The sequence below is a fragment of the Podarcis gaigeae genome (genome assembly GCF_964106915.1).
Source record: "Podarcis gaigeae genome assembly, chromosome: 1".
NCBI classification, from domain to species: Eukaryota; Metazoa; Chordata; class Lepidosauria; order Squamata; family Lacertidae; genus Podarcis; species Podarcis gaigeae.
In genome coordinates this window covers 124,566,830-124,590,281 of record NC_139678.1, presented here as the reverse complement: position 1 = coordinate 124,590,281, position 23,452 = coordinate 124,566,830, and the positions used below count along the sequence as shown (strand labels likewise).

General features: G+C 46.6%; 1 protein-coding gene across 7 annotated transcripts in view; it reads left to right on the top strand.

Annotated features, from left to right (window-relative positions):
* Positions 1-3,612: 3,612 nt before the first annotated feature.
* ANKRD44 (ankyrin repeat domain 44) overlaps positions 3,613-23,452 on the top strand; it is a 153,398-nt gene continuing 133,558 nt past the window's right edge. For 6 of the 7 annotated variants that reach the window (XM_083706089.1, XM_083706084.1, XM_083706088.1 and 3 more), the window contains exon 1: positions 3,668-3,909. In XM_083706089.1, the coding sequence (XP_083562215.1) occupies positions 3,883-3,909 (27 nt within the window). In that variant the 5' untranslated portion in view covers positions 3,668-3,882. Of the gene's footprint in view, positions 3,910-23,452 lie in introns of all 7 variants that reach the window. The other variant, XM_083706087.1, reaches the window with a different exon arrangement.

The following is a 23,452-nucleotide window of genomic DNA, read 5'->3' as shown; positions in this document are numbered from 1 at the left end:
TCAGCTCGTTGGCTTGGAGGTAGCAGTCGAACCGAGCAAGGTAGGAGTCCCATGATTCAGAGGCTGGCGCAAACGGCAGTAGAGGCACAAGTGAAGCCATGATTCCAATGCCGGCGTGAAGGGCAATGGATGGAACACCGTGCTCTAGCCAGAACAGTCAGCTCTGAATTGGTTCTGTTCAGTGACTTCGCTCAGTGATTCAGCTCAGTGATTCAGCTCAGTTCAGAGGGTGGCCACATCTGGCTGTGCTCTGATGTCCATCAATCCCACCTTCGTCGCCAGTGTTAAGTTGTGGGTGAACATATCAGACGACACAGCGATTCTTCAAACAGCTCTTGTTTATTCAGAGGCCAGAACAGAACTGAGCTGAAGGGCTCAGTCAGCCTGCTTATATAGAGCTCCAGTACAATGTTAATGTAGCAACTTTCTAAAACTATCCAATCACTGAACGTCACTTTCGATCCTGCATTTGCATAACTATCTACAGTATCCCCCGCTGGCCCAGGGTGAGAACTTCAGTACATAACAGTGATATTGTTGGTTTGATCCAGGGACTTTCCTGACCGCTGGGCCAAACCTGGGGAAAGGTGGATGCAGGCCAGTGGCTATGGTTGTATTTCCTGCGGTGTTCCATCTTTGAAATTTGCTTTTACAGTGGTAACCTTAAGATCTCCAAATGTACATTGCATGCACACAGGACAAACAATTACCAGGCATTCTCTACGCGAGGGAATAAATGGACTGGGAACCCTGGTAGCCTATGCTGTGAAGAGGAAAAATGAAGCACCTGTGACAGTTGAAAGACTATGTGTGTTTATTTTTAAAAAGGCATAAGTTTCCACAGGCCGTAAGTGAAGAATCAGACCAGGTGGACTCAACTTCCTGCCTATTCAATTGCAGATCGCAAAGTCTTTAAGCTCAGGAGCACAAGAGCTTAGGTTCAAAACAATCTCAAAATGACACGTCTCCAGTTAGACTAAAAAAGAATAACACAAACAACAAAAACAATTGTTTCCTGATGCTTATTTATTTGTAAAGTCTTATTATTTAAAACTCAACAAAATAATATCTACATATGAAGGAAGCTCCAGCCTACGAAAGCTTATGGCATAACAAAAGCGGTCACTAATTTCCCACAGACTTTGTTGTTTTTCAGACGCCATGTTGTTGTTTTTCATGGCGCCTGAGAAACCACTGTGGCAAAATGGTTATTGTTCCTGTAAAATATGCTGAAGATTTTATTTGTATTTAATATTGTGGAGGCTCTTGACTTGGTTCAATTTTCTTTAAAGCTTTTCAGTATGCTAGGTCCTGCTGAGGCCTTGCAGTTTTGAATTGGGTGGAGCCAGAGCGAAGGACCAAGCCATCTTGTGAGGACCATATTTAAGGCTATAAGGCCTTATTTAAGGCCATATTTAAGGATATAAGTTCTTAACAAATAAATAAACGCTGGTGGCAAACAGGAACAAAACCCTGAAGAATCATGGAAATTGTGTTGAAGCTGCTTTGGAAAGGAGGCCATCATGTGAGCCTGTCAAAAATTTTACACATCACTTGGGAAGACAGGCAAACTAATGCCAGTGTACTGGAAGATGCAAAGATCACCATTCTTCAACATCAACTTTGTTGGACTGCTCATGTTGTTGTGTGGATGCCTGATCATCGTCTTCCAAAGCAACTACTCTATTCCGAACCTAAAAATGGAAAGTGTAATGCCTGTGGTTGACAAAAGAGGTTTAAAGACTCTCTCAAGGCAAATCTAAAAAAAAATGTAGTATAAATGCTGACAACTGGGAAACACTGGCCTGCGAGCGCTCCAATTGGAGAACAGCCTTTACTAAAGGTGTCATGGGCTTTGAAGAGACTCGAACTCAGGACAAAAGGGAGAAACGTGTTAAGAGGAAGGCACTCTTGGCAAACCCTCACCGTGATCAACTCCCGCCCGGAAACCTATGTCCCCACTGTGGAAGGACGTTTGGATCCAGAATTGACCTCCACAGTCACTGTTAAGATCTTACTCGGCTATGAGTTATTGCCAAAGAAAAATGCATGTCATTGACTTCTCCAAGGGAATGGAATTTGGAAGATGCTAGTCTGATCTCTGCTTATCACCCAATAACCTCCCAGTTTTTATACCTCCTCCTAACTCCACTTACTGGGGAGTAAGCCCCACTGAATACAGTAGGACTTACTTCTGAGCAGATAAGATTAGAATTGTGCTGTAAACCTCACTACATTTGGAGCTGGAGTTCTGACCGCTTAACTCCCTAAGTCAATGGAATCTTGGGTGTGAAAATTGCTTGTCCATAAATTAAGGTACACAAATCATATCCTGGTCTGTAGTAGCTCCATTGCAAACTTTGGAGAGTCTAGTCCGGAGTTCAGAGGAAGTGATGGACAGCACAACTACCAAGTAAGTTGGCAACCTTAAATGTATCTTGGGAGTTTGCTTTGTTTCAGATCCAGCACATTTTACACAGTGCTTTTTGTTATGTACTGAAGTTCTCACCCTGGGCCAGCAGGGGGATACTGTAGATGGTTCAGGTCCACATATGCAAAGAAGGGATCGAAAGTGACGTTCAGTGATTGGATAGTTACAGAAAATGGTTGCTGTTGCATTCTAGTGGAGCTCTATATAAGCAGGCTGGCTGAACCCTTCAGTTTAGTTTTGTTCTGGCCTGTGAATAAACAAGAGCTGTTTGAAGAATCTCTGTGACGTCTGATATGTTCACCCACAACTTAACACTTTTAACCTCCCCTTGAGCTGAAACCAGGAATATAATCAACCTGCCCCTGTGGCAACAGCCTAGGTTTTTTATTTAATTGATTCCCCCCCCCCAAAGAAAAAAACACAATTATTATTTTTTGGCGTGGAATTCTGATTTAATAAAGGGTTCCTGGCACCAGGCTCTTCACCCATATTCTTCAGGGGTGAGTATTTGTGAACCCCCCAGGGAAGTTCATGAGTGAAATTGGCTTGCCCTTAGTACAAGGCAAAATCGAGAATATTATTAGCTAAGAAGATCCATTTGAGGGTGCCAAATTTTGGCCTTGCTTAGGGCCATATATTACCGAAGATTACCAAAGTTTACCACTGGATTCTGATATCAAACTTGGATTTTAGAATCAACATGATTAAGACCGAGCTGCAAGCTGCAGAGTCTAAAAATAAAATAAAGAAACCCACATTGTTGAGCTTACAGTATATGCAATATATACCGTACAGATGGATGGATGGATAGATAGATAGAGGCAGTGTTTTTTTCTGGGGGGATGCAGGGGTAGCATACCCCTAAACATTTTGTGCATCTTTGTACTTTTGTCCATTTACTATATTTATTTCCCCCGGTTTGGACTATAAAACGGTGATTTTCTTGAGTCCCAAACAATTTTTTAAAGCACTGTATGTAGGCTTATATTATATATATATAATTATTATTCTTTTGCATGTGTGAGATACCTATAGCTGACTGAAGGAGCTTCAGCAGTGGAGATGGAAAATGCAAAGGGGTTTGGGGGGGGAAGGGGGCGAAAGCTGAGAGAGGAACAAAGGATAGAGAACGGGAGCAGCAGGCGGCAGCAGATTTCCGGAAACGAAAGGGAAAGCGGGGAGGCAAGGGTGCAAGTGGCCAGAGGTGCTTTTCGCGGCTCTGGCCGGCAGGGGGTGGCTTTGCGCGCCCCGGTGCGCGCCCGCGGCTGGCCGGGTTTTGTGCAGCCAGCACTTCCTGCATCCGAGCAGGCTGGGCTTGCAAGACCAGCAGCCTTTTCTGCTCCTGATCTAACAAGCGGCAACCGCAGCAGCAGTAGGCGGCTTGTCCAGCCCCGGTCTCCGTTTCTGGACCCTTCCGACCCAGCGGATCTGCATGCGCCCGGAGGGAGAGAATGGCAGTGCTCAAGCTCGCCGACCAGGTAGGAGGAGAGGCGAAGGGAGAAGAAGCCACAATGCGAGGCTGTGGCGGGGAGGGGATCCGGCTGAGCCCGGCCGCAGCCAAGGAGCAAGCAGGGGATCGGTTGCCCTCCGTTGCTGTCGAGGGCCGGGAGAGGAGAAGTCGCAGGGGAAAAGATGGGGGGGGGGTCATGGATTGCCCTCCTTCCATTTAACTGAACGCCAGCCCTGCCCGCCCCTGCGAGCAGCATTTCATTCCTTGCAATCGTCGAGCCCTGTTGTCCTTTCCCAGGCGGTTTTGCATTGTTGTTGTTTTGCAAAGGCCTTTCCCCCTTTTGCAGAAGCGGCATGTTTCTGTCTAATGTAAATCCAGGGAGAGAGAGAGAGAGAGAGAAGGAGGGCCGGGGGTGGATTATTATTTTCAAAAGGCCCTTTTGCAGAAGCGACATGGTTGGGGTTTATTTTTTGCTCCGAAGCAAACACACACACACATTCACACACAGAGTCAAGTTTCTCATTGTCTTGGGGGGGAAAACGAGCAGTTGTCAAAATACTCGGAGGGTTAGATATTGCGCGGAGGGGAATCTCACGACACCCGTGCATTTGTGGTTTTTGTTGCCGTTCTTTTCGGAGGAGGAGAGATGGCTGTTTGGAATCGCATCGCCCAGCCAACGAGGCCTTTTGTCCTGCTTTGCGGCGAGGGAGCATTTGTTGCCCCCCCCCCCGGACATGAGATTCCGCCACATTTTCCTCCTGGTCCCTCTTCCTTCTCCTCCTCCTGCTCCACGATTTACCTGCGCAGGGAGGTGGCGGTGCGGATGTCGGGTTTTAAACGCGCGACAAGGGGAGAGAGACTGATGCTGTCAGTTGCAGCGCCCCGTCAAGCCAGCCTTTGGCATGGCTGGCTTCGCCCGAGATTTCTAACCTCCCTCATTGTCCCCCCCCCCCGGTTCCCCCCTTTTAAAAACGTGACACTTTACAGCTGGCTGCATTCAGGGCTGTTAATTGGCTGCTCAATCAGGGCCGGTCCCCAGTCGCTGGAGAAGCTCAAATATTTATGCAGCCTTTTATAAGCGAGAACTCCAAAGGGGAGTCTCTAATAGGCTGTTTGTTTAACCAATCCACGGAACTGTTGGATCCATTTAATCCCCAAGCCTGGGACTATTGGGTTTTAGTGGCTTTGGAGAAACCCTCCCCTTCACTTAAAAAACAAAGGGGATAAAACTGTATTAATATTTGTGTTTTTAGAGGGTGCTTGTTGCTTTCCAACTCGTAGAACAGTGTTATCGCAACAAGATCAGCAGCCTTGCTCCTTTTTTTCCCCCGTAAAAAGAAAAATGAAAAATTGAGCAGCAGGATTTGAGCTTTTGGTGTGGGATACCTAGTATGAAGGCCCATTAAATTGCTTAACACAATGTATAAGCAGTGAGTTAGTCAGAGATAGGTGCTCCTTATTCAGTTGACGGGCTACATCATGGAATGGGGAACATCAGCTCATCATCTGCTTTTGCTGTATGTTCCACAACGCAGATATGTGTACTTTTAATTATTATGCTGGCACCTTGCAGTCAGATTCCTCAGTGAGTATTGTGTGTCACTGAGCATACCCCTTTACAATTATTTCTAAGATTGCAAATTACCCTCTTAAATTTGCAGAGTAGGATGAATACTGTAATGTGATACGAAAACCACATTATAAGTGTTCCTGGTGTCTTTTAAAGTTCTGTTGTTGACTGTGCAAACAATATTTGTTTTTGTAGCTATTTTTGGATGTGAATAGCACTTCAGAAGGCATATGGATTTTATTGCTTACTCCTTCACTGCATATCTTGATTGAACCGGTACTTCCATAGCTCACTTTTTTTCTTACTGAGGCTTCAATTCTCTGTTGACCCACCCATTGAATTGAATGGGTCTTGCTTCCGAGTAGGCGCGTGTGGGATTGTGCTGCAAATCTCTTACCATTAATAGCACAAAGCATTAAAAAGGGACATTGTGGCTCTTATATATAGTGGCCTCATTTATCTACTGACTGTACCAACTGTTTCAAGCTTGCCTGGTTTAATCTGCTAATTTTGGTTTAACTTGGTCTGTTTATAATCAGTAGCATGGATATCAGCCGAAATCCCCCACTGCTTCTTAAACGGATTATCAAGTTCTTCTTAGATATAAACCACTGTGATGTACCTTTCTCAATTTCTTGCTTTTTAAAAGTATATTGCCTGCTGAAATCCGTTGTTTCGTTGCTTCTGCCATGCGTGGAAAGTTTGGAATGGAAAGTGTCCTTTCGATCTTATAAAATAAAGGAGTAGACGGCGTTGTCTTCTAATAGCCAGATGTGTGTTTGTAATTGTGCAGTAAGCAATGTTTATAGCGCTCTCTGTCGCACATGCCCCTTGATGCTGCCTTGTCTTCATATTTGATGCTTCTCACTAATGGCGAAATTGTTTCACGCCAAGAGACTTTCTCTGTGCGCTGCAGGGTAGCACAGAGCCTCATAAATCTGAAGAGCCAGGTAGGCTCTGAAAATTGAACATCCCGGCTGCAGTTAATATTGGAGGTGTCTGTGCTCTGGCTGATAAAGCGCAGCGTTTCAGCAGCGCTTAAAGTCTTAGCCTGAAATCATGTCTTCAGTGCAGTCCTCTGGGGAATTATGGCTCTAAAGGTTTTAAACCTTTACTAAACCTGGGGGTGGGGGGCAGAAGAGAGAAAATGAAATTTGCTTCTGACACACTTTGTGATAGAAAGAAACTGGCTTTGCTTCTGCTTTAAGAGGCCTATGTTGTAGGGCAAACGCTGTGCCCCTTCTCCTGTCAGCCGACTGGCCACCTTCCCCCTTGGATTATCGTTTCCCCCACCTTTTTACCTTGTTGGAAATGGAAGCTATGAAGACGGCCAGGAGTAAGGAGGTGTGTCGCGTGATCCACACCATGCATTTAAAACCCTCTCGTACCATTTTGACAGTCCTGGCTTCGCCCAAAGGATCCTGGAAGTTTGCTAAAGAATATTGTCGTTTGTGAAAGGTTGTTAGGAGAATCTTCATACAGTTACAGTTTCATAATAATAATAATAATAATAATAATAATTTATTATTTATACCCCGCCCATTTGACTGGGTTTCCCCAGCCACTCTGGGCGGCTTCCAACAGAACACTAAAATACAATAACCTATCAAACATTAAAAGCTTCCCTAAACAGGGCTGCCTTCAGATGTCTTCTAAAAGTTTGGTAATTATTTTTCTCTTTGACATCTGGTGGGGGGGGGGCGTTCCACAGGGCGGGTGCCACTACCAAAAAGGCCCTCTGCACGGTTCCCTGTAACTTGGCTTCTCGCAGTGAGGGAACTACCAGAAGGCCCTCAGCGCTGGACCTGAGTGTCCGGGCAGAACAATGGGGGTGGAGACGCTCCTTCAGGCATACTGGACCGAGGCCGTTTAGGGCTTTCAAGGTCAGCACCAACACTTTGAACTGTGCTCGGAAACGTACTGGGAGCCAGTGTTTCAAGACAGGTGTTATATGGTCTCGGCGGCCGCTCCCAGTCACCAGTCTAGATGCCACATAACTACAGTTTCCAGAACAGTGAGGAAACGCAGGAGCTCTCACTGAGAGCCCCCTGTAGCTCTATCTCCATTAAGACTGCACTACAACAGAAATTAATTATTGGCCATTATCGACACTGGATTTTACAGTGTTTTTGCAGCTGTTTGCATTCCTGTTCAAATTTGCGCAGCCCGCATGATGTTACCTTCAATATCAATATTTATGCTATATTTATGCAATCTTTATGCTTTATGTGTAAATTTGGGTCTACCTGATAATGGGGATAATATGATAATTCGGGGGAAATTGGGCTGCAATCTGCTTCGTAAAGAGTGTCTCCATCGTTCAGCCCAGGCACTGAGGTCTACCTCCAAGGGCCTTCTGGCGGTTCCTAGGGAACTAGGCAAAGGGCCTTATTGGTAGTGGCACCCTCCCTGTGGAACGCTCTCCCATCAGATATCAAGGAAATGAACAACTTTAGATGTCTTCTAAAAGCCAGATAGTTGTTCATTCTGCAGTGTTTCCATTTCTTTTCCAGCTGTGCTTTTAACTGTTTCCTGTGTGCTCCTGACCCTGAAGAATATTTTTCTTTTGATTCCTCAGTTTTGCACAAAGGCACAAAGCTCCACAGGCAAACCATTTTTTTAAAAAAAAGGCTACACCAGATTTATTGCGCAGCAATCTGAAAAGTGTGCGCTGAGAATTTACAATTGCTTTCATTTCTTTTCTACCGTGCCAGCAAGCATGTGCCAGGAATATAGCGATAGATAGATAGATAGATAGATAGATAGATAGATAGATAGATAGATATTTGTTTGATCCCTCATATTTGCCCCAAAGCAGAAAACTGTAGAAGCAGATTAACAGTTTCCTGACTGTGTACTTAATGCACACTTCCTGTGGAGGGAAATTGTTTAAAAAACAAGATGTACAAGCAGATACTTGTGCGCATGCCTGTCAGTACTTCATCAGCATAATTAGACACATAATAGACACATACAAATTTTGATATAGAATTGGCATGGGGGAAATCCTTTTGCATATCAGTGCTGCAGGAAATCTGCAAAATAAGAAAACAAATACAGTCACACCTCATGTTGCGTCCGCTTCAGGTTATGTGTTTTCGTGTTGCGTCCCATGGCAACCCGGAAGTACTGGAACGGGTTACTTCCAGGTTTCGCCGCTCGCGCATGTGCAATTCCAGAATTAGCCCTATTAAAGATCTTCCAGGACAACAACGCACATTCACACGACGAGGAACTCATTAAGTCACGTACTCTCAGAAGCTAGAAGCATCATAACTAGACACTGGAAAAACCTATCAGGAGTGAACATACACCACTGGTACGAAAATGTATGGGAAACCACCTTATTAGAAAAGTTAACCAACAAACTTGAACTGGCAAGTAAAGGAGGACTCCGCCCCCCCCCCCCCGGTGTGGCTCCCCTTTATCACATATACAGCACAACAGCATACAAATTGATATGGCTAATCTGACACAACAATGCCGCCCCCAATACAAACAAGCCACACAGCAACCAACTGAATGCAACTAACCACGTTCTAGCAATGCCAACAAAAATAAATAAATGTACATAAAGGACCTCTCCATGTGACACTGACAGAAATATCATAATCGCCCTCCATCTCTCTTTCCCTCCCCACCACATAATGCATATGAGAGGGTGGGAGAGTGACGTGTATGTTCATCACCTCCAAAACCCCCAAAGAAGACATATTTTCCTTCTCAAAACAGTACATTTCCTTCATAGGCAAATGAAAAGGGATTTCAAGGAAGAATCGGCTAAAATTCATACTGTGAATCGACCAAGATTTCTGTAATTGGCAGGCAGTCCGTGTTTCCACTGAGCTAACATCACATTGTGCAATAGAAAAGACCTACCTAGAGTTATTAGTCTGTGATGGCTTATTATTTGCATGTGTGAGACATGAATGCATGCCACATTCAACAAGCGGCGAACATATACGTGTGAACCGGCCCCTCGGGGCCCTAGCTACTGTTAGTAGTAGTCAGCATCTTTTAATCTTGCTGAAGTTATGGGTTTCATCAGGTGCTTTTTTTGGGGCCGCAGGCATCTGGTCTTTGATTGCTCTGCGTTTGTTTCAGCACAGCTGAGTCAAGTGTCAGGTTGAAGGCTTCAGCCCTAGCCCCACTGAACTCAATAGTGAGAAACGCAGGATTGTGCTGCAAGGCTCCTTTAGAAGCCGTGGGCCCAATCTTAGAACCCACTTCTGCTTGTTGCTGAGGGTGAAGGACAAGTGGTTTCTGCAAACATCCTGCTTGTGGGCTGTAGCACGGAGGTTGACGCAAACCCTCTTGTGACTAATCACTGGTTACAGCAATGTGTGTTTCCATGCAAAACAAGACACTTCACCCTCTCTGCTCCACGAGCGAACAGTCTGAATTTTATCTGAGGCATGTGGCTTGCGGCGCAATTGTGTGCAGGTTTTTGTTGTTGTTTAGTCGTGGAGCCCAAAGCATCTGCAAAATTCATTTATTCCAACAAGTCACAGATGAAAATGTTGTTGTTGTTTAGTCATTTAGTCGTGTCCGACTCTTCATGACCCCATGGACCAGAGCACACCAGGCACTCCTATCTTCCACTGCCTCCCGCAGTTTGGTCAAACTCATGCTGGCAGCTTCGGGAACACTGTCCGACCATCTCGTCCTCTGTCATCCCCTTCTCCTTGTGCCCTCCATCTTTCCCAACATCAGGGTCTTTTCCAGGGAGTCTTCTCTTCTCATGAGGTGGAGTCTCAGCTTCAGGATCTGTCCTTCCAGTGAGCACTCAGGGCTGATTTCCTTCAGAATGGATGGGTTTGATCTTCTTGCAGTCCATGGGACTCTCAAGAGTCTTCTCCAGCACCAGAATTCAAAAGCATCAATTCTTCGGCAATCAGCCTTCTTTATGGTCTAGCTCTCACTTCCATACATCACTACTGGGAAAACCATAGCTTTAACTACACGGACCTTTGTTGGCAAGGTGATGTCTCTGCTTTTTAAGATGCTGTCTAGGTTTGCCATTGCTTTCCTCCCAAGAAGCAGGCGTCTTTTAATTTCGTGACTGCTGTCACCATCGTGTGCAGGTTTACTGAGAAGTAAATGGTGGTGATTTCTATTTCCCAAGTAGGTTGATTGCATCCATAAATGGTGTTTGCTAGTGTTTCTTCTCCCTTTCCTCTGAAGAGTCCGTCCCATTCTCGCCCCACTGCCCCCTGGACACTATGTGTTGAACCTAAAGTGCAGGAAAATTTTCAGACAGTAGTAAAGCACGTGGCTGCTGCATGTTGCAATAACTGATGCAATTCAGTTCAGCTCTTTTGCAGAAGGAGCAGCGAAAATAAATCTTCTTTTCCTCCAGCTCTGTCCTAACAATGCATTGGGGTTTTATTTGGGGGGGGGGATAGCTTGACAGGATTTGAGGTGTATAAATTAAAGAAGCTTGCAGCAGTGCTCATTTCCGTTAGTGCTGTTTAGGATGCTTACTCACTCGGGTTTTGAAAAAATGGCCGTGTTCCATGTTCAAAAAGTTCCGCTTCTGCTTCCTCATGCACAAGACAGTTGCACAAGTGAAATTGAGCCCCCTGAAGTCTCCTTCCACATGCAAAGGCATAAGGTACGTGCACAGGACAACCAGTTCTGCACACAGGGTGTGCAGGCGTATGGACTCTCAGGTAGAACTGTGCACGTGATCCTTTTCTGTTTCCCCAGCCCTTTCATTCCCAGTCTGAATACTAATTTAGAAAGCAATGAGCAGTCCTTGCTCTGTGTCATGGTTTTTTTCAACTGTGCTCTGCAGCTGCCCCTTTAACTGCCGTTTGAGTGGCATCAATTAGCAAGGTAATAGTGCCCATGAAAGTGTCACCTGCTGCTTTCTGCATATCAGACCCCTGCTGATGGCTCAGGAACAGGTATAAGCCCAGGGTAGGCCTTTTTTCACCTCCTTCTGGTCAGCTGGCAAGCTTACTCTGTGGATCAGACATAAAAATACAGTGGTACCTCAGGTTACATACGCTTCAGGTTACAGACTCCGCTAACCCAGAAATAGTGCTTTAGGTTAAGAACTTTGCTTCAGGATGAGAACAGAAATCGTGCTCCGGCGGCGCTGCAGCAGCAGGAGACCCCATTAGCTAAAGTGGTGCTTCAGGTTAAGAACAGTTTCAGGTTAAGAACAGACCTCCGGAACGAATTAAGTACTTAACCCCAGGTACCACTGTAGCTGAATCTTCTGCTTCAGAAAGCAAACTTCTGCACACACACACACGCGCGCACACACACCCTGAGGCCAACAGTGCTCCTAATCCTGAAACACTGTCCAGGAGTTGTCCAAAGTGACTTGTACTCTTGGGCTTGGAGATGTCTTCTGGCCAAAGGGGCCTGGAATTGTTAGACAGAAGCTGCTGCCCGGGTACAGACTAGAAGTCATGTTTCCCTGATGGCCCACATGACACAGTCCGACCCTACCATTAGGAGTGAGGAGCAGTGGCAAAAAGTTGGTGGAGCAGGACTTGACCTGCACTCCTTAAGCCAGGCACAGTCGAAGGCGCCAAATGATGGTGTGGAATATACAGCTGGTTCGATTGGCTTCTGTACATGAAAGGAGGTGCTTCTCCTTAACCTTGCAGAGCAGAATGTCTTGGACCAGACTTGGGAAAAACGTACCCTTCTTTCTCCCTCATTTTAACATGCACTTTGCTGCTGTCACGGAACTGCTTGTGCAAATAATAATAATAATAATAATAAATAACCATGCAACCTGATCACGAATGCAACTTTTCTTTGTCTTCGTTACTTTTCCGGACTACAGTCGGTTCTAGTTTCAGGGTTCCCTGCAGTTTGGCGACCTTAATAACCAAGAAGGCTTCCGTCATCATCTTTGCTACTTGTGCCCAGTGTGATTTGTGCTCACGCTCTGAATTAAAGCTGTCATTGTGTGGAACCAATGGCTATCCCAAAAGGAATCGAACCAGGAGATATGCCTCTTCCAGAAAGCGACCGCATGAACCCCCCAGAAACAGTTATAATTGGACAAATGGGGTGGTGGGGTGGAGAAGTGATCTATACAAATCTGTTATGTTGCGTACTTAAGTCTCCCTGGGTGTGTATGTCATGAGGTTTCACTGGCTCTTGAAATATGAGTGGCATCCAGCAAAACCGCATGCTTCTCAAGGTGTGGTATTTCATCTCCGCATGACATGTGGCTTTCAACCTTCTCCTGCTCAACTACAAAATAGGGACATGGTTGTCATGGTGACACAGGAGCTCTGTCCTGCCTGAAAGCTCATAGCTGCCCAGCGGTGATCTAAGGATCGTGGTTGACCTTAGGATTTGTGCATGTTGGATAGGACCGGGGCAGAAAGGTAAAGCTTGCTTATTCCTGCTTTGTGCAAGGTTCATTCTTCTGGAAGAATGCAGTACATCCTGACCTATTGAAAATCAAACCATGGGGACTGCAGGGTGGGGGAGAATCTTCTACTTCTCCTTTCAGCTGTGCCAGTCTGGGTCAACGGTAGACCTTGCCAGTAGTGGTGTAGAGTAGACCTTGCCAGTAGTGGTGTAGAGTAGTAGTGGTGCCAGTAGTGGTGAGAGCCAGTGTGGTGTAGTGGTTAAGAGCAATAGACTCACAATCTGGTGAACCGGGTTCGCTTCTCCGCTCCTCCACATGCAGTTGCTGGGTGACCTTGGGCTAGTCACACTTCTCTGAAGACTCTCAGCCTCACTCACCTCACAGAGTGTTTGTTGTGGAGGAGGAAGGGAAAGGAGAATGTTAGCCGCTTTGAGACTCCTTCGGGTAGTGATAAAGCGGGATATCAAATCCAAACTCTTCTTCTCTAGGCTCTGGGGGCATCTGTAAGTCAGGGGCAGCCCGCTACGGCTCCCAAAATCCCTGACCGTAGGGGGCACCTGGTGGCAGTGATGGCCACTGATAGCTTTGAAAGAGGATTAGTCAAATTCATGGAGGATAAAGCTATTGTCAGGGAACTGCCATCAGCTCCGAGGCGAGAGGTGGAAGGGCAGTTGTGTTATAGGGAGCCTCCGAAGCTCTTCCTCCAGCGAGGAGGGGAGCCCCGCCTCCAGTGGGGAAGGGATGCAGGGATCAGAAGATGCTAGAGAGAGCCGCAACACTGAGCCTGAGCAAAGCGGAGGGGAGGCAAGTCCCCCTTTGCCAACGCCCTCTCTGCGCAGTTGATTTGTGCGCAGAGAGGGGAGGAGAAGGATGGGGGTCAAAAGACTGTTATGCTGGGGAAGGTTTAAGGACCGCTCACTCCCAAATTCTGCTAGCAACTGAGCAGACATGGACTTGAGACGCTCTGCACTGTAAATGGTTTTGTACGGATAATAAAGCCTGGAAAAGACAGGTGGGAGTCTTGCCTGTTTGCTCTCAAGCAACCACGCCGGCACATAACAGCTATCGCTAGCTTCTAACCCTGATGGTTATGTCCCACTGTTGGAGCAAGTATGTTTAGGATACCAGTCTCTGGAAACCACAGGAGTGGTGTTTGGGTCCTGTTGTGGTTGGCCATAACAAAAAGTTCCAGGGTTAGGAACTCAGCTATATAACCTAAGCACCAGATGGCCCCTTGAACCAAGGTTGCAATTGCTAAAATGGAATGTCTACTTACCACTTTGGAGCAAAACTGCTCCAAAGTCTTATTTTTCAAAGGATGGACTAGTTCAGAGGACCTCCTTGAGCTCAGTCAAGAGCTTTGAGAACTTAGAGAAGAAAAATCACTTGATCCAGGGACAGTTCACATATACATTGGCCTACCCCCGACCTCTTTTTCTTGATGGCGACTGCTCCTTCTCAGGCTGCACAGAAAAAGCATTTTGGTTTAAGAAATACACTCTGATTGTGGAGATAAAATATAACTGATAGAATTCTACAGTGTCGGAGTACAGCACGTGAGAAGTCCAGATCCAATGATCCTTAGGCGGTGGAGATATCAGGCACTATCTTGGTGCCCAGGAATCTTCACTTGGTCACAAATGGTTGGTAGTCAGGTGCAAAATTGATGCTTTTGAGTTATGGTGTTGGAGGAGACTCTTTAGAGTCCCATGGACTGCAAGAGGATCAGACCTCTCCATTCTGAAGGAAATCAGCCCTGAGTGCTCACTGGAAGGTCAGATCCTGAAGCTGAGGCTCCAATACTTTGGCCGCCTCATGAGAAGAGAAGACTCCCTAGAAAAGACCCTAGTGTTGGGAAAGATGGAGGGCACAAGGAGAAGGGGACGATAGAGGACGAGATGGTTGGACAGTGTTCTTGAAGCTACGAACATGAGTTTGACCAAACTGCATGAGGCAGTGGAAGACAGGAGTGCCTGGCATGCTCTGGTCCATGGGGTCACGAAGAGTCGGACATGACTAAACGACTAAACAACGACAACAAGGGCCTCATTCACTCTCAGCTAATTCTCGAAGAATCACATGTCAGCTGTGTGTGTGGCCAAAACTCTAGCTTTTTGACTTTCTTTCTTTCTTTTTGCTGCCCCCAAAGTCAGTAAAGGTCTATGGGTCCTGAGAAATTTGCTTTGGGGTAGGGGCTGAATGAGCCCCACCCCCCAAACTTTGATTCACCAGCTTAGGTTTTAGAATGAAACATGCACATGTCGCAATAGGCGTGATTTTCAAAGAGAGATGGGAGAAGGAATCTTTTGACATAGTGCTTCCATCTGCAGTTTTAATAAGTCCTTGCATCATCATCATCATCATCTCCACCACCACCATCATTATATTATAAAAAAAGCTTTTAAAATATCTGTTGCCTAATTAATTAGGGTTATCTTTTGAGTCAATCCGAATGTTCCTAATGAATTAATCAACTCCATTAATTGGCCAAGAGGTTTTTTCCCCCTTTAAAGTCATTTGATGTGAAATAGTAGGGTAAATGTTGTGAAAGCTGACCCAAATCTCATGCGCTGGTAAATTGAGTTCACTTACAGGTCTTGCAACAGAAGCTGAGTTTAAGTCAGCACTGTGCCGTTTGTCGTCCTCAATTATATAAAGCTCTAAGAAGTTCCTCCCTCCCCACCCAAAAAACCCCCATTTTCTGCTTCCTCAAAAAGATAATTTGGTATGCAAGTGTAAAAGAGGAAGTCGAGGTTCTGCAAAAACATTTTGTCAAAATGAGTTTCCCCAAGTCTTGTGATGCCTTAAAGATGAGCAAGTATATGACAACACTGTATTTCACAGGCCATTTCATCAAAAGCAGCCATTGTGAGGTGGTTATGAATAGCGTGAAGCTATTTAGAAATCACTAATAACTTGCACAGTAAGCATCTCACTTACCTTGAGTTTGTGTCTGTAGCCATGAAGGCCAGGTTTAATGCCCTGAACCCACCCCACTGTTCACTGATGCTTTTATGCACTTACAGATTTTTTAAACCACAGCTTCTTAATTTCCCTTCTGCAGAACCATGGCTGACTTGATAGCTTGCGTATTTCTCAGCTGGACGAAACCAAGTGAAACAGCAGAAGTCGAAAAATCCTTGTTGACTCTCCTTTATGCCTTCAGCTTATTTTAATTATCTCTGCCCTGGATCCTTTCTCTTTCTTCTTTTTTTTTAATCCTGAATTTATTAAGCGAATGGATTCTTTGTATATTCATCTTTGGTCCTTCATTCACATGGATAGATAGGCAAACTAGAATTTCTGTTACGCTCCTGCCCAGTGCTATTTTTCTAGAAAAAGAGGTACCGGAACTCACCACAAACACCTCTCCTCGTTCCCTTAGAATGGCAATGGCGCCCACCTCAAAGGTGCCGGAACTGAGTTCTGGTGAGTTCCCCCTGAAAAAAAAGCCCTGCTCCCACCCCCTCTATTGCTGTGTGCGCATTACTGGCATAAAATGTTGTGAGGTTGGCATCTCCTGCTGGGTTTCAAGTCAGATTTGCATGATGTTGAACACGTCAGTATGGTTTGATGTGCCTGTTCACTTTCTGTCCGCACCCAGTGGATGCAGAGGGGCCTGGGATGTAATCTATCAGGAACTATTAGCGAAGCTCTCATCTGCACATGTGCAGCAGCTCTCTCAACTGTACACACCTCAGTTGAACTGTGACTTGAATGTGCCTTTAAGTTTCCAGGTCAAATCAAAGCTGCTTTGCGGGGAGGGAAGTCCATCACACTGCAGCCCTTCACAAGACACTAGGATAGCTCTGCATGGTGGATAACAACATGGGTAAAGGTAAAGGGACCCCTGACCATTAGGTCCAGTCGCGGACGACTCGGGTTGCGGTGCTCATCTCGCTTTACTGGCCGAGGGAGCCGGCGTTCAGCTTCCGGGTCATGTGGCCAGCATGACGAACCAGAGCAGCGCATGGAAACACCGTTTACCTTCCCGCCAGAGCGGTACCTATTTATCTACTTGCACTTTGACGTGCTTTTGAACTGCTAGGTTGGCAGGAGCAGGGACCGAGCAACGGGAACTCACCCTGTCGCGGGGATTTGAACCGCCGACCTTCTGATCGGCAAGGCATAGGCTCTGTGGTTTAGACCACACCACCACCCGTGTCCCTTAACAACATGTGTGTACAGATTCAAAAACCTGCAGTGGGAGTACTCTGAAGTCAGAGTAAATGGTGATATGTACACAGTCTCTCTCTCTTTCTCTCTGTCTCCTTGGGCAGATGGAAGCTTTCCTGTAATGCAGTACAGTCATACCTCGGGTTGAATGTGCTTCAGGTTGAGCACTTTCAGGTTGCCCTCCGCGGCAACCCGGAAGTAATGGAGCGCGTTACTTCCGGGTTTCGCCGCTCGCAGACGCTTGAAATGATGTCACATGCATGTGCGGAAATGGCAAAACGCGACCCGCGCACGTGCCGACGCACCATCGCATCTTATGTTCCATTCAGGATACGAACGGGGCTCCGGAACGGATCCTGTTCGCATCCTGAGGTACCACTGTATAGTGGTACCTCAGGTTAAGTACTTAATTCGTTCCGGAGGTCCGTTCTTAACCTGAAGCACTACTTTAGCTAATGGGGGCCTCCTGCTGCTGCCGCGCCACCACCGTGCGATTTCTGTTCTCATCTTGAAGCAAAGTTCTTAACCTGAAGCCCTATTTCTGGGTTAGCGGAGTCTGTAACCTGAAGCGTATGTAACCTGAAGCGTGTGTAACCCAAGGTACCACTGTATAATAAAGGGAGCCTCTTCCTTACTCCACAGCACAGAAACCAAGAGAGGAGAGGCTGGCATAAATTTGGGTGAGCAGTTGCAAAAGAGGAAAGGGTGATGGTCAATTGGTAACGCTAGCTGTTTTGGGCATTTCTCCAGCCATACTATTGGCCCCTGTCCTAGCTTATAATGCATCTCTCCCCACCCAGACAACAGTGTTACATGCATGTATGAGCCAGTCTGTTGTGCAGTGTGGAATCCCCCAGCCCTGTGCCCTGCAGATGTGGCTGCTAATCAACATCTGCTTTTGTCTAGTTTCATATATTGCCTTCCTCTTCTCCCAGATTTTGCACTTCTTCCTTTGAGCAGGATGCTACTCTGATCTGAGCAGCCCCCTTGGACCTCTCAGTTAAACTCGCTGGGTTGTGGGGTGAGGACGGACAAGGCTCTCTAAAGAAAATTTGCCCACTTGCTCATCATAGAACGTTTCCATGGGATATAATCCTAAATCGTAGAATCGTAGAGTTGGAAGGGAACCAAGGGTCATCTAGTCCAACCCCCTGCAACGCAGGAATATCAGCTAAAATAAGTTCCAGAAGGTGGTTTTATGGCAGACTAGGGAAACCACAGAGCCTAGGACTTGCTGATCAGAAGGTCGCTGGTTCGAATCCCCGCAACGGGGTGAGCTCCCGTTGCTCGGTCCCTGCTCCTGCCAACCTAACAGTTCGAAAGCACGTCAAAGTGCAAGTAGATCAATAGGTACCACTCTGGCGGGAAGGTAAACAGCATTTCTGTGCGCTGCTCTGGTTCGCCAGCAGTGGCTTAGTCATGCTGGCCACATGACCCGGAAGCTGTACGCCGGCTCCCTCGGCCAATAAAGCGAGATGAGCGCCGCAACCCCAGAGTCGGTCACGAATGGACCTAATGGTCAGGGGCCCCTTTACCTAGGGAAGCAATAGCCCTACCTTACCCTCGTTAGACCTAGGCCTGTTGTCAGACATGGTGGGAGTTGATGGGTGTAGATCAGTATCTGGTGGGTGCTGGGTTGGAGAAGAGTTGCTCACATCTCCAGTTCGGATAGTGTTGTCGTTTGCCAAGAATGGATGCTTAGAGACAGCAGTGTGGTGCTCCTCTAGTAAACCCTAGCAGTGGTACATCCAGGTATAGATGTAACTTTCCACTGAGATGAAAGTGCAAGCTATTGTTCTGTGCAGCCGATAATATCCTCTGTGTCTCTGTCCTGATTGAAATGCTGAGGTTTACATATGGCTCCTGGACCTTTTGCAGAGACCACCCAGAGCCAGCGGTGAAATCGGAATCTCTCTCTGATTCTTTTACACCGTATATTAAAACCTGCTGACCTGAAAGAGGGATGTGTGGGGCCTCCTGGGGGGCTTCGTTGTAACAAAGGAAAGCCAGAAATAAAATACAATAGGAAGCACTATGCCACGCATGTGTCAAGGAACAGGTTTGAAACAGCGTGCACCGATGCGAAAAAAGGCTGTAATTCGGGCAACGTATTTGCAGCACAGCACACACCAGCACCAGTGAATGGATTCTACCCCACCCCTCTTACAATTTGTAAAGACAATATTAGCAATACACTCGGCACACAAGTTTTGGCTGCCTGACATCTGCTTGCAGTAATCTGCTTTCAATATGTGGTAGGCATAGTTTAGATCAGTGTTTCCCAACCTTGTGCCTCCAGATGTTTTTGGCCTACAACTCCCATCATCCCTAGCTAGCAAGACCAGTGGTCAGGGATGATGGGAGTTGTAGGCCAAAAACATCTGGAGGCACAAGGTTGGGAAACACTGGTTTAGATTTCAAGCCGCAAATGTAGCACAGAGAACTGTTTACGGGTGTGGAGACACACACACTGTCTGGCCATGTGTGCTCATTCTTAGGTGGGGAGACTCTATACATAATAATCTGTGTAGATGTGTACTCTGCCTGAGCTGGAGGGCACTGGTAGAGTTGTCAGCTTTGCATGCGGAAGGTTTCAGGTTCAATCTCTGGCGTAATAATAATAATAATTTATTATTTAAACCCTGTTCATCTGGCTGGATTTCCCTAGCCACTCTGGGCAGCTTCCAGCAAAATATTAAAATACAATAATTCATCAAATAGCAAAAGCTTCCCTAAACAGGACTGCCTTCAGATGTCTTCTAAAAGTCAGATGGTTGTTTATTTCCTTGACATCAGATGGGAAGGTGTTCCATAGGGCGGGTGCCACTACCGAGAAGGCCCTCTTCCTGGTTCCCTGTAACCTCACTTCTTGCAGTGAGAGAACTGCCAGGAGGCCCTTGGAGCTGGACCTCAGTGACTGGGCAGAACGATGGGGGTGGAGACGCTCCTTCAGGTATACTGGTCCGAGGTCTTTTGGGGCTTTAAAGGTCAGCACCAATTGAATTGTGCCCGGAAACATACTGGGAGCCAATGTAGGTCTTTCAGGAACGGTGTTATGTGGTCTCGGTGGCCACTTCAAGTCACCAGTAGGTAGGGCTGCAAGAGTCTTTGTGAATGACATTCTGGATTGCCACTGCCAAAAAGGCAGCTTCCTATGTTTTTTGTTGTTGAACTCTGTGGACTTGAAGAAATGCAGCTTCGGTTAAAACAGGGTGCAGTGTCCAGCCAGATGTTGTTGGCTACAACTCCCTGGTCCACCTCTGACCATTGGCCATGCACCCTGGTTACCGTAATAGGATGGCATGGCAACACCACAGACTGCAGTGCGGCTTATGGCAGTAAGTCGCTGGACAGCCTGGAACAATTTTGCACATCAAATCAAGTATTCAGCACTTTCATCAGTGACTAAGTGGTAGAAAGGATCTTCTCTTGAATACCTTGGAGAATTTCCATGACTCTCAATATATGGCCAAGAGGCTTTTGAAGTTTGGGCCTCATTACTCCGCGATCTCCATAAAGCGAACACAGTAATTGTCCATATGCTAAAATATGTGTTTGCTGGCTCATTTTCCTGTCCGAGGAGTGTTGGCTTTCAAAGTTAAAGGTAAAGGTACCCCTGCCCGTACGGGCCAGTCTTGACAGACTCTGGGGTTGTGCGCCCATCTCACTCAAGAGGCCAGGGGCCAGCGCTGTCTGGAGACACTTCCGGGTCACGTGGCCAGCGTGACATCGCTGCTCTGGCGAGCCAGAGCCGCACACGGAAACGCCGTTTACCTTCCCGCTGGTAAGCGGTCCCTATTTATCTACTTGCACCCGGAGGTGCTTTCGAACTGCTAGGTTGGCAGGCGCTGGGACCGAGCAGCGGGAGCGCACCCCGCCGCAGGGATTCGAACCGCCGACCTTTCGATCGGCAAGTCCTAGGCGCTGAGGCTTTAACCCACAGCGCTACCTGCGTCCCTCTTTCAAAGTTAACTTCCTATAAAACCCCAAACAAAGAGTAAGTCATTCCTCTAAGGTTGTTCTAACTGCTCCAACATAGCTAGTTATGATTCCAGGAATCGACAGCCTTCCAATATAATCAAGGAGGCACATTCTTAAATTAAAGGAGATGAGCTGCTGTTACCTGAATCAAGGGTAGCTAATAAACAAAAAACAAGTTTGAAAATTCCTTACGCAACTTAACTTTGCATCTAGTAGGAATAGCCAGAATTGCAAGGTTCCAGTATTTTCTTTTAGAGGCTATTGTACACATCCTGCAGTGGTTTCTGAATAAATACGGTTTGATTAACTAAGCTTTGAGCTCTGAAGGATTCTAGTTTAAAGGTTCATTCTGTCCAACGTTTGCGTGGGACTTTTCATCCACCTCCCAATAAAGTGAACGATGGCGATCTAATTGCATGTTCAATTCTGGGGGGCAGGGAGCCCATAACTTTCCACAGGGGATGGGAATTATTATTTCACCATGGCTTTATGGAAGGTTTAGCCCAGGGGTCTGCAACCTTTAAGACAAAAAGAGCCACTTGGACCCGTTTCCAAAAAAACAACAACAACTGGGAGCCGCAAAAACATTGCAACATTTAAAACAAATATAACACTGTATATATTGTTTCTTGCCTTAATGCTGTATATACAGGATCGTGCAGTCAGCTGTCAATCTCAAGAAAAAAGGACAAATAGCTAATTAAAATATTTAATTTACAACCAGTAAATTAAATACCACTTCAAAACAGTGACCAGTGTATATGGCCCCTTTCAATGCAGCCTGCTTACAAAGGCGGGAAAGACCAGCAATAAGCTGTTGCATAACGTTCCCCAAGGAAAGTGTTAGCTATTCACCAAACTTCCCCCTGCTTAGTTTAAAAAGGGGCTTCAGGCAACTAACTCCCACGTGGAATTTCCTATAGTAAGATGGCGGCCGCCTCAGAAGACCACATGGGCAGATAAGATGGCTGCTGGGACGATCCGGTTACCCAGCAACAGCACAGCTGTTTCCGACGCTTTTGAAAGCAGCCGGCAAAGCAAGCGTTGGAGCGCCGAAGCCACCTAACCCCCACAACTAGAATGCTGCGCATGTGACCAAATGGCGAGGACTTACTTTGCTAGAGACAAGCCCCGACACTACCACAAGCCTCCCTCTCTTCGCACCGCCCAGCCTCCCAAGAAAAAAAACCCACCTCAAACAGTCACAAAGCACAAATTCCACGCGACCGCAACTTGCTATGCCCAATAATCAATGCCCCAAAATGCCATAGAAAATTAATCAGGGCCCCAGTGTACCATAAATCATAATCAGTGGCTGATGTAAATAATAATTAATAATGAGGCATTCGTCATTATAAAAATACCTTTTTATTATTCATTTGTTTGACCCCTCAGAATTACTCCTTCTCATAGAAATAAAATTAACAAGTTACCTTTTTTTGAGTGTGTGTTCTTCACTCCCCTTCAAAACAGTGACCAGTGTATACGGCCCCTTTCAATGCAGCCTGCTTTCCCCAAGGAAAGAACAATTCACCAAACTTCCCCCTGCTTAAGTTTAAAAAGGGGCTTCAGGCAACTAACTCCTCCGCCTCCTCCCCTCGCCTCGCCTCCTCCCCTCGCCTCTGCTCCTCGCCTCCTCCCCTCGCCTCCGCTCCTCGCCTCCTCCCATCGCCTCCTCCCCTCGCCTCCTCCCCTCGCCTCCGCTCCTCGCCTCCTCCCCTCGCCTCCGCTCCTCGCCTCCTCCCATCGCCTCCTCCCCGGAGCCGCAGCAAAGGCTTTAAAGAGCCACATGCGGCTCTGGAGCCGCAGGTTGCCGACCCCCGGTTTAGCCATAGCAGTAAAGCAAAGTCATTCAATCCGTTGTAACCCAGAGCTGCATTTCTGTCACAATTCCATTGCTTTCTCGGTTCAATTTAACTGTAGGAGCCAGATGTTGCCACATCTGGCTGTGTTGCTTTTCTTCCGTTGTGGTTGCTCTGCATCATCGTTTGCTTGTTGTCTTGAAGCTGCCCAAATAGTCTAAATCATCTCAAACGTGCATATTTTGCCAAGTTGGCTACACTGTGCCAGGAAAAGAGTACTTCCAAGTTGTTGCCCTTACGCGAGAGACAATGGAGCAGCAGTACGGTTGGGGATTAAATAACTACTAGACGTTGAAATTCCATCTTGAGATGGAAATATGCTATCGTTGAACATTACAGGACATCGTTAGTCATGAGCGGGGTTTAAAAATACTGTGCGACTCCAGAGTGTGCTTTGTTCTGGAACCGAAACGCTAATAAAGTTATTCCTGGAAAATGTGCAAAGGAATCATTGAGCTTTGTGGGATTCAGTAAGGCTGTCTGCAGTTTCAGAACAATATTATGATTAAACCGAATTTGGGTCAAAATATGCGGTTTGCTGTTTTAATTCCACAGCAGTCCTTGCTCCTCAAGAGAGGTAAGGGGAAGCAGCAGGACTGCTGTTATTACACATGCCAGCTGCTGAACAGTCTGCAGA